Raw genomic sequence first — 16,528 nt, forward strand, 5'->3', positions numbered from 1 at the left:
TGCTCAGCAATTTACTCTGCTAAGCAAACCTGTATTCCTGTTAAGCAATACTTTTCTGCGCTTAGCAAAGTTTTGTGCCTATATGCTTTTTGAAATAACAGCCCAGAACTCCTTCCATTTTGACTTTCTTATTAAGCACATGCCCTTCAGCAGGACACTTAACCGTGTTAACTTTGTAAAGTTAGGAAGGTAGTGCTTTCTGCTCTACCAGCCAGGCTTCTGAGGGATGATACCCAAGCCTACATCCATATGGACTGTAAAGGGGGTAACCCTGTTTCAGCCCCAGCGGAGTAGGTGGCAATGGCCCCTGACACTTGGGTCCTTAAGCACGACCACTTAACCATGATTACTTTGTAAAGTTAGGAAGGTAGTGCTTTCTGCTCTACCAGCCAGGCTTCTGAGGGATGATACCCAAGCCTACATCCGTACATCAGTAAAGACTGTAAAGGGGGTACCCCTGTTTCATCCCGAGTAGTGGCAAAAGCCCCTGAAAAAATAGTTGATTTGTAGCCCACACCTTGAAGTGGCCTTAAGGCCTTGTGTTTCTGGCGTCTTACATACAAGAAAATTAAATATAAAAATAAGACGTACCCCATCCCAGGAAACAGAAGTAGATGAGGTCCACCACGCTGCCAGGCCTAGCCGCCTTCTTAACCTTCAGGTATAGGTAGATTCCATTGCACAGCATCCAGGCCATGACCGCCAAGAAGAAGTAGTGCAGCATAGCAGCAACGAATTTACACGCCGTCTGTATTGGGAGTGAGAAATATGCGTGTCAATGCTGAACAGGTGATTAATCTGTGAAATACAAATTATCTGTCATCAATGCAAAGAGGGATGTGGGTTGTGCCACTGCAGAGAACAATTCATGTATGCCCGTAATGTAAAGAGGGTGGGTAGCCTTACTGCAGAATGCTGTATCTTTCCTCAATGCAAAGAGGGTGGGTAGTATGTGCATCTGCACAAAACTTCACCTTTCCTAAATGCAAAGAAGACAGGCAGTGCCACTGCAGAACACTTCATTTGTATCCAATGCACACTTTATCCGTCCTCAATGCCGCAAAGAAGGTGGATCCGTCCTTTATCTAAAGCAATTGGGCAGGGATACAATGCAGCACACTTCACAAGTCCTCCTCAATGCAAAGAACAGATGGGCAATGCGCCCAGGACACACTTTAATTGAATGACACCATCTTTGTTTAGTTCCCAGACTACATTCATGCAATCTTTCTATGTTACCAATCGAGCCCCAGTTTGCATTCCTCTCCAACGATTTTCATTCTTACCTCATTCACTGTTGCAGTTTCAATGCCCGCTACAAACAGTCCCTGAGCTAAAAATAGCGCCACACACAAGTTCTTCACAATTCCCATACGAGTGGAATTCAGCTCCCTAAAAAGGCCAAAAACATTTTTTTTTAATGAATAAGTGAGTACATATAACAACAAATGACTACAGAGAGCAAGCCTGCGGATAACGAAAAAGCGGAAACAATCTTTTTTTCTGAAGGCGATCCAGACAAAAACAACCCACAAGGGCACATAAGTACAAGAGAAAACATGTCATAAAAAGTTTAAAATTACATAGAAAATATAAATTACAATTATAAAAAATATATAAAAAAATACATTAAAATACATAAATTAAAAAAATATTGCACAAAATCCAATTGACCAAGATCCTCAAATGAACATTGGGGAAGTAGGCAAATAATAGGAAACTAATAAGGTAGAATACGTTTGTGGGTTACAGATTAAGAACCAGTTATTATTGTTGTTATTATTATTATAAAATTTAATCACGCTGAAATTGTGGTTTAACCTGAGGATGATGAATAAGATGATTGCAATGAGAAGGCAGACCAAGGAGAATCCGCATCCAACCATGGAGATGATCGACAAGACCTGTGCATGAGTACCAGTAGCCTAAAACACAAAATCAAACAAACAAATAAACACATTTGTTAAAATTATACTGGAAAATGAAGGGTAAAAAACACAGAGACCATGAGTTTTTTTGAAGCCCTAGTCAACTTCCCTAATGTTGTTTTTGAATTGTGTTTGTTGGTTGGCAATTGTTGAATGGTAATTGCCATCGAGATGTACACTAAGCAGATGCACAATCTTGTCTCTATATCCCGCAGCCAATAGCCACATACAAAACAGTGAGATGTTCCCCCATTTTGCCAACTAAAACATTAGTGCCAACTAAACTGTTAGTGACAACACACTACGTGCATATTACATATGAAGCTTATTACATATTTCATGGGAAGGGTCTATAAACAGAGTAGATAGATCATGGATAGATAGACCATATCTTACCCCACCGTCCACGGCCATAAGAACAGCAAAGTTGGTCATGTGGCTAGTTGTGCAGGTAACAGTCTTTTTAACGGGGTCAAACTTGATCTGATTCACTCCCTTTCCTGACCAGCTCCCCCTGTAAAGCATAAATCACAACAGTTAGGAGATATTCTAGACTTTTAGAGTCAATTTGAGGCCTAAATACACCAACAAAGCCGGTGTGGCTTTTATTAGGGAGGTTAAGCTGCACGTTGCATGAACATGAACGCAATAACATTGTGTCGATTCTAGGTGGTGTCACTTCTTTGGGCTTTTGCATGGTCACGTTTGGCATCTGCATGAACGTACCTGACGTGAAATTTTAACAACACAATCGTTCATATTTGAGTTTGGAATTTTTTTTTTAGTTCATTCCTGAATTTCATCTCATCATCATCATCTTCCTATACTGTGCAGAAACCTCCTCTGGAATATTAAGATCAATTTAACAAAGTCATAATTCTGAAAGAGTATCAATGCAACATTGTTTTAGCATGAGCTCAGAGACTTCTTGCTTCTTTCCCTACTTTCATCCATTGGAAAATTAATGCAGAACCTAAATTCAATCTTGAGCACTCTTAAACAAAAAGCATAAACACAGAAGGTACTTACTGTTGGTCTTGGTATACACAAGCAGGATTTGTACCGAGGCTCTGTGAACACCAAACATTTCGAGAAAGCATTAGAACATCATTCTTAATTTTCCCCTTTTTTTCGTTAAAGCCATTATACACTTTCAGTAAACAGTATTGTCCAAGTCCCACACTTCGTGTATCACAACTTATATATAAAATAACAAACCTGTGAAAATTTAAGCTCAATCGGTCATTGGGGTCGGGAGAAAATAACGGGAAAACCCACTCTTGTTTCCGCGTGTTTCGCCGTGTCATGACATGTGTTTAAAATAAATCCATAATTCTCGCTATCGAGAATTGATATTGTTTTAATGTTTTCTCAAAAAGTAAAGCATTTCATGGAACAATATATATTTTTTTTTTCCTGTAACGAAAGTGTATAATGGCTTTAAATAATTGCATACTTTTAATAATATTGATAAGGAGGATTTGTAACTTTGCATGGTGGAAATACGGTATTTGCTTTCTCCAGAAGCCGATCAGAGCATACTGATCAAAACATCAAGTTGAAACCAACGGTTCTTTTCAGAGCCACCGTAACTCATTTGTAAATTATCATAACATAGTGTTACCGAAAAACTTTCTAAATAAATTTTTGTTGGGGTTGAACAAGAACTAAATTGACTAGATGTGTATTTGAACCACTGACCTCTGAACTGTTATGCCATCATTATAGTGGGTGCGTTCGTTTAGCTTCCCTGGGTCACCCCCGGTGTGTGGCATCTTTTTTTTTCCAGGACGAATGTGTGCAGATAATTACCCATGTTCGTCCCTGGGAAAAATAAACGCCACACACCGGGGTCGACCCAGAGAAGCTAAACGAACGCACCCACAAACTAGTCCCAAGGTGGCAGTCTTTATAATTTTGTCAATATCTTTGTTTGGGGCCAGGCTGGTAAGAAGCCATTCAACCATTTACTGCCTTAGGCAGAGATCACATCAAAGATTACGATACACTCTAACAGAAATACACAATCTGAGCAATGTCACTAACACAAACTAGCTCTAACAATGCATTATGGCTGGGATAGTAGCTATGAAAATCAGCTACTTACCGGATCGACTTGAACTTTAAAGGAGACCAGTCCGGTGAGTTGATATGAACCATCAGAAGAAGGGGGACCAGAGACCCTCATAACAATGATAGGACCTGATATATTCCATTTGGTCGAATTGGAGTAAGTACCTCTGTACATTCAAGAGCAAAGAAAAAGGGATAACATCAAAACAGGTCGGGATTATCCTTTTGGGCCTAGCAGAAAGGTTGAAAGGAAGAATAAAGTGCAAAACCTTCACACACAATTAATTTGTGGGAAAAGTCTTCGGACTACAAGAAAGCTTCAGACGTTACAGAGCTTATTGCAATCCTCAACATATGTCATAGATTGTAATGAAATCAAGTGATATAAAGAACTGTGAATTTTATCCTGGTGCCTCGGGACCAAGGAACACTGATGCCTAGGGACTATGCAGTGCAACAGGCCAGAAAGAAAAACAAAATGGCAGAGAGACTCCAAAGTGATCTTACTCTACTGAAACAGGTTGTTCACCCTCCTTCGGCTCCAGACGATTTTGAAGCCCTTTGGCCAAAACACACACCAAGACCTTGAGGTTTGTATCTGTGGCTGAAATGAAAGCAATAAAACATGAAATAACTCTGTTCTCCACCAATCTGTCAAAACCCCCACCCGCAATTTCATTAAAGGCAATAGTTAATAGACCTTTATCACGGTGTGGTCATCTTGATTTTACTCCATTCCAACTCATTGTAACCAAACTGAGGCTGGGTGAAATAGTAGTCTGGTGCCATGCGCAATGAATGTTAGCATTCAAAGCTGCTATTGGAAACAGGGAACATGACCAAAATGGTGCCAGCGTGATAAAGGTCTATACTTTTCAGCTCCAATCAAAAGATATTTACTTAGACCACTACCTGACCAATTAATGTGCTAACCACTTCACATCTATTATATCGTTGCGGTACCCGCTGCCAAAACATAGGATTCGAACTGCCTCTAGCTGCCGGGCAACCTCAGTGGTCTAGTTGGTAAGACACTGCTCTAGAATTGCAAGGGTCGTGGGTTCGAATCCCACCCGAGTAACATGCCTGTGATATTTTTTCACAGGACTCGGGAGAGTACCGAGTATACAGTGCTAACACACATCGCTGTATGGGTAAAAACCAAAATTAATACACTTCACATCGGACAGTGTCCTTTTTAAAGCAATTTTTCTGGGACACCTGAGAGAATTGCCCAGCTGACTTGATTGACACCACAGAACAACCAATGTGTGGATGTGCCGGCCATACATCTACACTAGGCTTTATTTCTCTCATACGAAAGGGGACAAAGGGTAATGAAATTCATGCTCAAAATCTCTCTTTTAGTACTTGGGGTTATTGTGTTATCCCCCCCCCCCTTTTTAATTTTTTTTGATAGATCTTCATCATTTCGTTTTTGTTCAAAATACAAATGAAGACTACTTGTTAGTATTTTCATAAAGTGGTGAAATATTTCGTCACGCATAACTTTTTGGAGCAAAATTCACAAGGTGCTTTCACTTATTACAGTTATTAGTATTATTATTATCCTTTCGTTAAATCCATAAATAAATCAACTACTTACCAGTACCAAAAGCATCAGAGGGTATTTCCACAGTTGTGTCGCCCACAGTTTCCTCTAGATTTTGACCAACTTTCATCAACTTTATTTCTAATTATGTAAAATAAATTAAAAATACAACAGTCAGCTTAAGCGTAACCGGTATGGCTAAAAAAAAATTTGGGGCTGGGAAATTCACAAGACCGCAAGGGCTTATAGCTGAAAAGTTTTTCAAGTTTTATACAAGACCAGATTCAAAATGAGTGGAACAAGCGTGAATATAGATCTTAAAGGAACACCTTGCCTTGGATCGGGCAAGTGTGTCTTTGAAAAGCGTTTGAAAACCATTTGATATGATATGCATATGTTTAGAAAGATATTTGAAAAGTAGAACATAATGATCCAGACAAGCATCACTCGAAATTGCACAGTTTTCGTTTTACATAGGGAACTAACATGGTCGGCCATTTTATGGAGTCAAAATTTTGACTCCATAAAATGGCCACCGTGTTTCTTCGCGAAGTAAAAGGAAAACAGTGCAATTTCGAGGCATGTTTGTGTGGATCATTCATAAATACCTGGGACAGTTTCTCCATTTTGATTGGTTGAGAGGACATCACGTGGGGGTGTTTAAACGGATGATATAACAACAGCCAGAAGTGTTTAAATATGGGCGTGACACACGAGCTTGCACCTGTGCTTATAAGACAGTTTATTCATTCCTACTGGTCAAGAGCAACGGCTGGAACACCTGTGCCACATTATGGGATACACCCGACACGCATGCCAATCTCCTTATAAGGAGTTTTCACCAGAGGGCCTTACCATTTCATAGCATGAGGGGTGTTTTGTTGAAAGAAATCATTGAACAATGATAATGTTTGCATTTTTTTAAACTTTGGACCAAAATGTTTTGACGTTTTTGACCGAAAAGGTAATTACCCGGCTCAGGTAATTATCGCATCCAGACTGCAACTGGTATTAAACAGAGTGTTTAAAACCAGTCAAGCACATATTTATTCCCTTTTTATATACTACTTTTAAATCATCTGCAAATCATTTGCATTTCATAACAAACGGTTTCAAACGCTTTGAAAAGACCAACTCGCCCAATCCAAGGCAACCCGTTCCTTTAAAATCACAGGATAGCCAGTTCAAGGTGAAGTCGCGAAAATAATTTTTGTCTCAGTGAGACAAAAATTTGATCAGTTAACTTATTTTTGTGACATTGTTATACTCATTTCTAAAAAACTACAGCACTTCAGCAAGTAATATTTTAAGGGAAGCTTTCTATTATCATTATCTTCAAAATGGTTTAAAGTTAAGTAAATTTGTGGATATTGTGTTTTGTGTTACAAAAAGTACCCCATTCCTTTTATCAATAATAATAGAGTTACTTTATAGAGTTCCTTACCAACAGCTTCACTTTCAAGAAATTCATTTTCTACAACAGTATCATCGTCCACATAGGTCTCTAAGAATGCATCCATAATGTCAACCAGCTTTTCAGCATCCAGGGCAATCGACTGCATAACAAGAACAGGTTGTAAACAATACTTAATGTTCGTTAGTGGAATAGAAGAAGTATAATAAAACACACGGGGTCCCCACCAAAAGAAACCGTTTTTAAAACCTGGTGTAACTTTCCTGCCTGACGTTAGACTTGTGGACAAGTCGTTAATGGTATGCCGTGGTGAGATAGTCGAGTTGTGGCAGTGCTCTCCCGAGATCGCTGCTCTTGTGCGAACTGTTGGCTCCCGACTTCTACTCCCCAGTAACTGGGACTGTAGTCGTGAGAGCCGTAGTCTCACGGGGCCATCAGTCTCGCGAGAATACTGTGGGAACTTCGACGACCAATTGAGCTCAAATTTTCACAGGTTTGTAACTTTATGCATATGTTGAGATACACCAAGTGAGAAGACTGATCTTTGACAATTACCAAAGATGTCCAGTGTCTTTAATAAATGAAATAACTGAAATGAAAATCATGAAAAAATGGGGGCCGAGTCACCAGGAGCAGGCATTGGTTGGATAAACTTTGCTTTGAGGTGGGGTAGGGGGGCAGGATCTGATGCAACTAAACCTAATAATGAGTAATGGAGGCACGGGGGGCAAATTCAAATGAACCAACCTCATCTTCATCTGCCTTCACTAACACTGATGAGAAAAGATTCACATAAGCCTGAAAACAAGAATAAAAAACAAACAATTCTGTCGTTGTTGTGTTGAATATTATTATAAGACAACAAAGAATGTATCAAGGAAATTCATTCAAGTGGTAAATCTGTTCCGCTTCAGAAACAGGACCAGAAAAAAAAATTACAAGCCATTAAAATCTGAACAAGTTAATAAGAAACAGGACCAGAACAAAAAATTACAAGCCATTAAAATCTGAACAAGTTAATAAGAAAAAACATCTTCATATGGATGTCCAAATGGATTTTCATTTAATTTTTTAAATATTTTTTATTTAGGTCTATTGGGGAAAAGAAACTGCTTTCCTAACAATTTTCCCGCACGAGTAACTGGAAAATGATTTAATATCTTACAGCAAACTGGTACTGGTTGAACAAGTCTTTTTCAAATCTTATTACTGCTCAGCAAAAAAGTGTAAAAAAAAACAGTTTTTTCTCCAGCTAAAAATAAAATGGTGGTGTTAGCTGACGACTTGTACCGTAAGCAAAGAATCAACGCTTACAGATGCAGGGAATTCTGTGGAATTTCACAGGTTAGCTGGAAATCTTGACTTGGGCACTTGAGTACTCCTTGTTACTAGGCATTCTATGCTTACACAGCTTGTGCAGAAATTTGACGCTTGCAGGTAAGCAGAGAATGGTGATCAGCACAGAACTCAACAATAAGCAGAGCCATGAAATTGAGCCCTAATGTTCTTCAACTCACTTTTCTGTAGTTTTGTCTGACAGCAACTGTCTCGTTGGTAGTGTTCTCCTCAGCTGGTGTATATGTTGACAATGTTTCCATCACGGAAATAACACTTCCTGCGATTTGGGCCGTTTCCTCACTATTTGCCTTCTCCACGATGTTTTCAATATCTTTGATGATAACAACAATTTCTGCAGAATCTGTCGTATTAGTTATATTCTGTACAGGGAACAAAAATTTTTGTGATGAACAACTGGGCCCATTATAATGGCCGTTGCCATTATTTGTCAATATCTTGGTTTGGGTGTGTCCCTGAGAAGCCATTCAACATGTGGCACGGTTGGCTTGTGCATAAAGCGCTTGCCTCTCACCAAGGTGACCCCGGTTCGATTCCCGGCCAGGGCCATATGTGAGTTGAGTTGTGCGTTGGTTCTCTGCTGTGCCACAAGGGTTTTCCAGACTATCCGGTTTTCCTCCCTCAAACACTTTCGATCTTGGCTGTGCTCCGTGGTCATAATGGGTTGATGTGGCTGGCAGCTGAATGCGCCCTTGCATGCCTGCTTCTCGAACACGTTGTAGCCGCGTCCTTCGCAATTCAGCTCTAGCTGCGAGTAAGGACGATTAGCCCCCAAATTATTATTACTACACAATGGTAACTGTCATAGTAGCAAGGAATCACATCCACATTTGTGACGCAGCCTAGAAAACAGCAGCCAACAGCCCTAACAAGAATGCAACTTTTTTTAATTTCAAATATCAAGTAATAAACCACAAGAGAAACTGATTAAAGTAATTTTTTGTAATAACTTTGGGTCGAACCACGACGGTAAAGAAGTGAAACAAGTTTAACAAGGCTTAGATTTACTGTAGGTGAACAGTTTTTTTCCACCCGATAAACATTTGTACTAAACAGCATATGATATGGACTGTGCAATATGGGTTAATATTACACGCCGTGAATCGACCAATCAGAATCAAAGATTCAAGGTTGATCGAAGATAACTGCATGCATACAACTTAAAAACTTGATTTGTAAATTGAAAGGAAAAAAAACCTAGTAGAACTTGTTTACAGAAGTTCTACAAGTTTTTAAAACTTATAAACTAAATGTTGAACCTATTTTTCTGTTGAACCAATTATTAATGAACCTATTGTTTGTCTTGTCCACTATCTGCAATTCTGTGGAAAAAAACGCTCAAGTGAAAACTGCTATCTTGTTCTTTCACTGTACTGTGCATTTGGACTATTCAATGACAACACTCTTTTTACATTGATCAATCGAATCAAAAACTTTGATTTTCATGACTTTGTTGTCATGATCCTGCATCATAAACTTTTTTTCCTTCAAATCCTTAAAAGCTACAGTTTTTTTAATTCTTGTTGCCACGATAGATAGTCCTATTTAAAATGTCAAAAATCTTGTTTCATTTGACCAACCTTGCCCAAAGCCTCCACCGTCTGCGCTTTCATACTCAACGTAGCAAATGGTCCTGTCGTAGGTAACTTCTCCGTAGGCATTGTGGTCCCCTGTTCACTGGTCGTCACGCCCCCTGTGGATGTAATATGAAAGAATGAGAAATGACAGATAAATCCTTTAGGTAAGTTTGACTCTGGTAGAGATGAATATTATTCCTTTTGTGAATTTTGTGATCAATAAAAGTAGGTCGGAAATATTTGAATCTCTGAGGAAAGGATCGCCAGGTGGCCAGAGGGACGCTTAGCCAAAATGCTGTACTTGCAATGGGAAACTTTAGACTATCTGCCAATCACCAAGAGAGGGCGCTCTTCACCAGGTAATGTCAACAACTTAGGAATAGGAGTGACAGTCACCGACAGCAAATACCTTGTGTTTTGCGGTTTTTGATTTTGTATTTGAGATTTAGCCAAACTGTATTTTGTTTTTCATAACACATTGCCAGCATAAACCAAACTGTTCTGGAACAGGATGTACTGGACACAAGTTCTCCAAGGATAACAAGCAGTGTGCATGAGTTTTTGGAAGTGTTTCTTCTAGTCTAGGGTAATTAGCAAAAATTCCAAAATGCTGACCTACCAAAAATTGAGAAGAAATCTGAAGTTTAGTTGTATGACAATGTATCTGATTTAATGTTCAAGAGGCTGAGAGACATCTAAATATTTTTTGAGTATTTTTGAATTTTTAGCATTTACCATTGTTTGCTATAGACTGTGCAAGTCTTGCGCGCACCGGAGTGAGAAAACACGACAACTGAAGAACTTAATTTTTTTATGAATCAAATCTTTGCTTTAATTTTTTTCTTAATGCAGAATCTGAACAACAAAAATACCCATTAGAGCTTGTTTAAATTAGTTTTAGCTTTTTAAACAAATACACAATTATCGGTTAAAGTCTATGAATAGACAAAAGTAAAACTCTGGGACAATGATGTTTGTTTGATCTTAAATGTTTTTAAACCCCTTTTGTAAATCTACGCCCGAATGTGAAACTACTGAAAGCTGGGTTATACGCGGACGCACGATGGTCGCAAGGGCGTTAGATGAACGCGTGACGCAGTTTAAAGAGGAAGCCGACGCCTAAGCGACCAATGAAAAGGCTTTCCACCCCGCGCTGCCAAAACAAGCGTCTGCGTAAGTTTCGTGATCGGAGATGGGCACAAATTCTTAATTTTTTACAAGTAACCTGACCTGAGGTCAAGTTTAAATATCGGTTTTTCTTCGTTATTATGTTGACTTTATTTTTAATTGTATATATGTTAATTAGAATTACATTTTTAACAACATATGTCATTTTTATGGTCATAAACTATATTAAACTAAAGTAATGGACGAAACAAAATCTCCCCAACGTAAAACTCCATAAGGTTGGGACCACAATGGTCCCGGAAGTTCAAATCTGCGCGAGACTTGCACAGTCTATAGGAGTTGTGCACCCTTACCTGTTAGGTCTGCTGCCCTCTAGTGGCAGAGCTTTCAAAAAGTCTCCCATTATCTTGACTCATTGCTCTACAATCATTTTCATTAAAGGAACGTGTTGCCTTGGATCGGACAAGTTGGTCTATAAACCATTTGTAACCGTTTGTGATGTAATGAATATGGTTAGAAACATGCCTCGAAATTGCGTGGTTTTCCTTTTACCTCGTTGACTAACACGGTCCGGGCCATTTATGGGAGTCAAATTTTTGACTCCCATAAATGGCTGAATGTGTTATAGTTAGCAAAGTAAAACTAAAACCACGCAATTTCCAGGCAAATTTGTGTAATCTACTTTTACAACATCTTTCTAACCATATGCATTTTATAACAATTGGTTTAAAAACGGTTTTCAAAGACCAACTTGACCGATCCAAGGCAACGTGTTCCTTCAAGTAGATTATGTTGCAATCATTCCGGTCTCAGCAAAATGATTGCTCTATGATCAAAGTACCCAAAAAGCTTGACGACATTTCTTTCAATTTTGTTCATCAGTCGGTATTGTTAAAACATTGTCTGCCATGCCTTGTAAGCACCTACTCTCAGGCAGTTATTGCACTTAATTCTTCTTATTATGAATATTTACACTTTTTTGAATAATTCCTTAAAATTACCTACCTGTGCTAATCTTCTGGGTAGTCACTTTTATGGTGGTATCAGGCACTGTAGAATCAGGCTGGGACGTCGTTATGGCATCTGTGCTAGCTTTTGCAGTAGTTAAACCATCGGTTACCTGAGGGGTAGTCGCCTGAGGGGTTGTCGCATCACTCGTCACCCCAGTAGTTTCGACTGTTGTTTTTCCTGGGGTCACAGTTGTGGGTTCATCTGTAGTAACTGCAGTGCTTTGAGCAATCGTGGTGGTCATGGGCACTGTGGTCATGGGCATGGTGGCCTTGGTCGTGGTGGTCGTTGTAGGGACAGCTGTTGTGGGATTTGCAGTGGTAGGTGGCTCTGCAGTGGTCGTGGGCTCTGTAGAGGTGGTAGGCTCTTCACTGGTAGTGGGCTCTTCAGTGGTGGTCTCAAGGGGTGTTGTTGTATCAACTGTCGTGGTTTCCTCATCTTCATCCAGGGAGCGATTGCGACCAACATGAAGACGTATTGCAAGAAGATCCTCATTTGATAAGGGATTATTCCACATGGTTACCTCATCAATACCCAACATGCTACATGTTTTACCCTGCAAATCTGCATTAAGGTACAGTTGCTCAGCAGGACCAGCAGGATCAGCAATACCACTTGGGATGGCACTTTTATTGAGAAGGTAACCATTGTAGTAAACCATCAGGGTCGTGTCTGTCATAAACAAAAAATAACAACATTTAACAAAAACAAGATATTTTGGAAGTTGGGTTGAGAAAAGGAGTAACATGAGTGGCTTTATTATTTCACAATTTTTTATTACCAATAAGGGTAAACAAGTAGAAAGTACATTTTCACAAAACGTTTTACAAATCTGCTTTTCAGGTTACAAAATTTGAAGTAAAAAAAAATTGAAATAAAAAAAACACAAAATCTGGGCACTTAGGCACTTTTTGTCCTCCATACAGGGCTTTGGTTTTAAAACTCCTACTGCGCAATCTAAATAATCTCTTGATTATTTTAGTGGTTTTTTTTGCGCACCAGCCGAAATTTGCAAGTATCAGCACGCAATTTGGCGACCAGCCCGATACCCTAGCTGGTGCATGGGGACTCAGAACCCTGCATATAGGGATTCCTGCCCATAGTGGGACAGCACATTAACATGTGTGTTATAATGATTGTTTACCATTATAAACCATGGCCACGTGATTCCACTGCCATGAACGGTTCACCGTTCCTCCATTGGTATCGTTCACTCGGAACTCCATGTGAGGGCGCTCTTCATCGCTATCATCTATTTCAAAATTCCAGAACTTATACTTCAAGTTGTAGTCGTGTTTTCCTCCGTCATAGGAGACCTGCAAATGCAATCAATATTTTATAAGTGTTTAGTCCTAAGCAAGTTGTGGCTGAACGGATAAGAACACAGGGCTCAAGCTCTGGTGTTTTTCGATCAACAGAGTGTGGGTTCGAGTGCTGGTTGTGAAAATGTGTCCTAAAGCAAGACACTCAACCATGATTACTGCGATCTTTGGATTGGACGTAATGTCCTTTGTGTTCTGCAAAGCACCTAAAAGATCCGAGTGAACTTATCAAACCATGAAATGAATATGTTTTTTTTACAAGTAGAATACAACAATTCAAATAAATTCCCTTGAAATTTTGTGGCATTGGGTAACTTCATGACAGAACACAGTCCACTATTCTTTGTTGAACCAAATTGTTTACTCAACAAACAGGCATTTCTGATCATTAGTGTTTGGGTTCGAGTCCCAGTCATCATACTTGTGTCCTCAAGCGAGACACTTTACCATTAATGCTGCATCCTTCGAGCGGGACATATAACGGTTGATCCAGTGTGTTGTGTAAGCCACGTAAAATAACCCAGTGCGCTTACCAAACCATGCATTACATTTGGACAGAAGCATTTTAGATCATTTAAGCGATGGTTCTGACCCATCATATAACACTGCTCACTTTACACAGCATAGTTTCTAAGTGGACATTCCTCTGCAGTTTACCCAAAGAGATTTATTTCAAGAGAAGTCTTTCACCATTACCTTTTGTAAACCCTGTGAGTTATTTGTAAATCTGTGAACTTTTAATTTTTGTTCTGTTCAGAAAGTGCCAATGGCTTTAACCCTATGGTACAACAATAATAATAATCAATCGCTAGAACATTTATTTCCTCATTCACATGGAGGCATCACCCTAAAAGCCGAGGCTTGTGATGGGTGTGCCCGTTACAACAACACAAAACAAAACATGATAACAGCTCTAACTAGGCTAACAAATAAATATTAAGTGTTACGGTAGATAACTACAAACAAGGTATATAGAAAAAGCTAGAACAGTACATGTATACGAAATAGACAAAGGGACTAATGATACAAACACTACGAACAATACAAATAATAATAAAATAAAAACTAGGTTCTTATTTAGCTCTATCACACCCCTTGTGGCGTATCAAAGCGCTCAGTATTTTGTCCTGCCAGGTATGTGTATGCTACATTTTTGAAGTATGAGACCTATTCCTATAAAAGTCATTCTAATGACAACCCATTCTTAGACAACCCATTTTTTTTTTAGTGGAAAAAGCTAGCACTCTTTCACAAGTATACTCACTGATATGGAATCTCCAATTTTCAGCAGGTCACAGGCCATGGAGGTATTCAGTTCATCCAGAAAGTCCGTCGGACGAAAGCTGTACCAAAAAGCCACTGTGTAGGGCCCTTTGCTTACACTTATTGGTTTAACCTCGCTGTCCTGTAGCTGCAAGGTACTGCTAGTTGAGTTGTTGTCACCACCGAGAATCAAAGCTTCAAGTTCTGGGCCTTCACAAATCAGAAAATTACCAAAATTGTCATAGACATAGTTCTTTCTTTTGTTGATAAACAAACAGCCTTGGTTGGCATGGTCGTCCGGATGAAACACTCAATCGTAAAAACAGATGTTTTAACAAAATTCAACATTTTCTGGCAAACTTGCAACTAAATAAAATACCTCTCATCATTAGTTAATGTGGTTGACATTGTTACAAAAAATAGCAATCTTTTCTTGTCTTGCACTTATGGCTTTCCATAGTTTTCCAATCTGGGTTGGCAAAAACTTGGGCTGTGACGTTGCAAAAGAAGGTCTATAGTTCCCACTTGATGTCACACAGTTTGAAGTCTGACATATTTACCGGCAGTGATAGTCAGGCTTTGAACACACAACTATGCGTTATGCATAAATAATGCGTGCGCCAGGCATAATTTCTATCACATTTCTTTCTTGATTGATTGGTAAACTAATTTTCTGCAGTTGTCAAAAAAATGTCAATTTTGGCGCAGCTGAAACACAAAACCCACATTGCCCGTAAAGAGCACATCTAGAGTTGAGGTCTCAATTGAGACGTGGTCACAAGTCGGGGAGGGGATTGTTGTTGTTGTTGTTGTTGTTGTTGTTGTTGGTACAGTATTAATGTCAGCTAAGGGACAAATTGCCTTTTGATCGGGCACTTTGGGATACAAAAAAAAAATTTAATTATGAAATATGTTATGAATATGGTTGGGAAGATGTTTCTAAAATAGACAATAATAATACCATGAAAATATCCCCTGGAATAAGCCATTTGCGAGTTAGATTTATGGTGAGTGGGACTTCAAGGCACTGGACACACGTTTGGTAATTGTCAAAGACCACTATTCTCACTTTGGTGGATCCCAAAATATGCATCGAAATAACAAGCCTGTGAAAATTCTGGCTCAACTGGTCGACGAAGCTGCAAGAAAATGATGAAAGAAAAAACACCCTTGTTGTACAAACTTGAGTGCTTTCAGGTAGAAATAAAAGGCCTCAGCTGAAGCCTAATATTTTAGTGAGAAAATACCTCTTTCTCAAAAACTACGTTTCTTCAGAGGGAGCCATTTCCCACAGTGTTTTATACTATCGACAGCTCTTCGCTGCGCGTTACCAAGTAAGGTATTATGCTAACACATATTTTGAGTAATTACAAAACGTGTACAGCACTTGTAATGGATCCAAGGGACAAAGAGAGTGTTACCTTCCACGAAGCAGACTTTCATTCCGCCAACACCAAGCATTTCATTGTACCCATCGCTCATACTCCATTGGTGAACAGCTTCGCTGTAGATGTCAGTACCCACTAAAAACACAAAAAAAAAGGAAATATTATTTGTAGACATTGTTAACACAGCATCATGGCTAGGATGCAAACCCGGCATATTTAGGGATTACTTTTTTATCAAGAAAATTGTTCATTGTTAATTTGGTATTATTTATGTTTTTTTGTTGTTTTATGACTGCTATATTTGTAGGCCTATTTCCCAACATTCTGAGATTTTTCAATTGTACAGCACTTTGAGGTGTCTTTTTGACATGAAAAGCATTTATCAAATAATTAATAATATTTGAAGTAATGTGAAACTTAAAGTTATGCGTGGTGAAAACAGGATACTAATGTTAATACTGGGCACCCCTAGGTGCATATCAAAGCGCTCAGTATTTTGTTTCCTGCAAGGTATGTTCA

At 39.0% G+C, this 16,528-nt stretch overlaps 1 protein-coding gene across 1 annotated transcript in view; it reads right to left on the reverse strand.

Annotated features, from left to right (window-relative positions):
• LOC139939768 (uncharacterized) overlaps positions 1–16,528 on the reverse strand; it is a 37,787-nt gene that overhangs the window by 11,519 nt on the left and 9,740 nt on the right. Inside the window, exons 3-18 of the mRNA XM_071935883.1 lie at positions 16,043–16,144; positions 14,623–14,831; positions 13,181–13,352; positions 12,034–12,708; positions 9,904–10,016; positions 8,485–8,685; positions 7,715–7,765; positions 6,998–7,109; positions 5,608–5,694; positions 4,509–4,605; positions 4,036–4,168; positions 2,958–2,998; positions 2,325–2,442; positions 1,822–1,925; positions 1,287–1,392; positions 592–748 (exon numbers count right to left, since the gene is read on the reverse strand). Coding sequence (XP_071791984.1) covers positions 592–748; positions 1,287–1,392; positions 1,822–1,925; positions 2,325–2,442; positions 2,958–2,998; positions 4,036–4,168; positions 4,509–4,605; positions 5,608–5,694; positions 6,998–7,109; positions 7,715–7,765; positions 8,485–8,685; positions 9,904–10,016; positions 12,034–12,708; positions 13,181–13,352; positions 14,623–14,831; positions 16,043–16,144 — 2,478 coding nt within the window. The remainder of the gene's footprint in view (positions 1–591; positions 749–1,286; positions 1,393–1,821; positions 1,926–2,324; positions 2,443–2,957; positions 2,999–4,035; positions 4,169–4,508; positions 4,606–5,607; positions 5,695–6,997; positions 7,110–7,714; positions 7,766–8,484; positions 8,686–9,903; positions 10,017–12,033; positions 12,709–13,180; positions 13,353–14,622; positions 14,832–16,042; positions 16,145–16,528) is intronic.

Source organism: Asterias amurensis, chromosome 1 (genome assembly GCF_032118995.1).
Source record: "Asterias amurensis chromosome 1, ASM3211899v1".
Classification (NCBI taxonomy): Eukaryota; Metazoa; Echinodermata; class Asteroidea; order Forcipulatida; family Asteriidae; genus Asterias; species Asterias amurensis.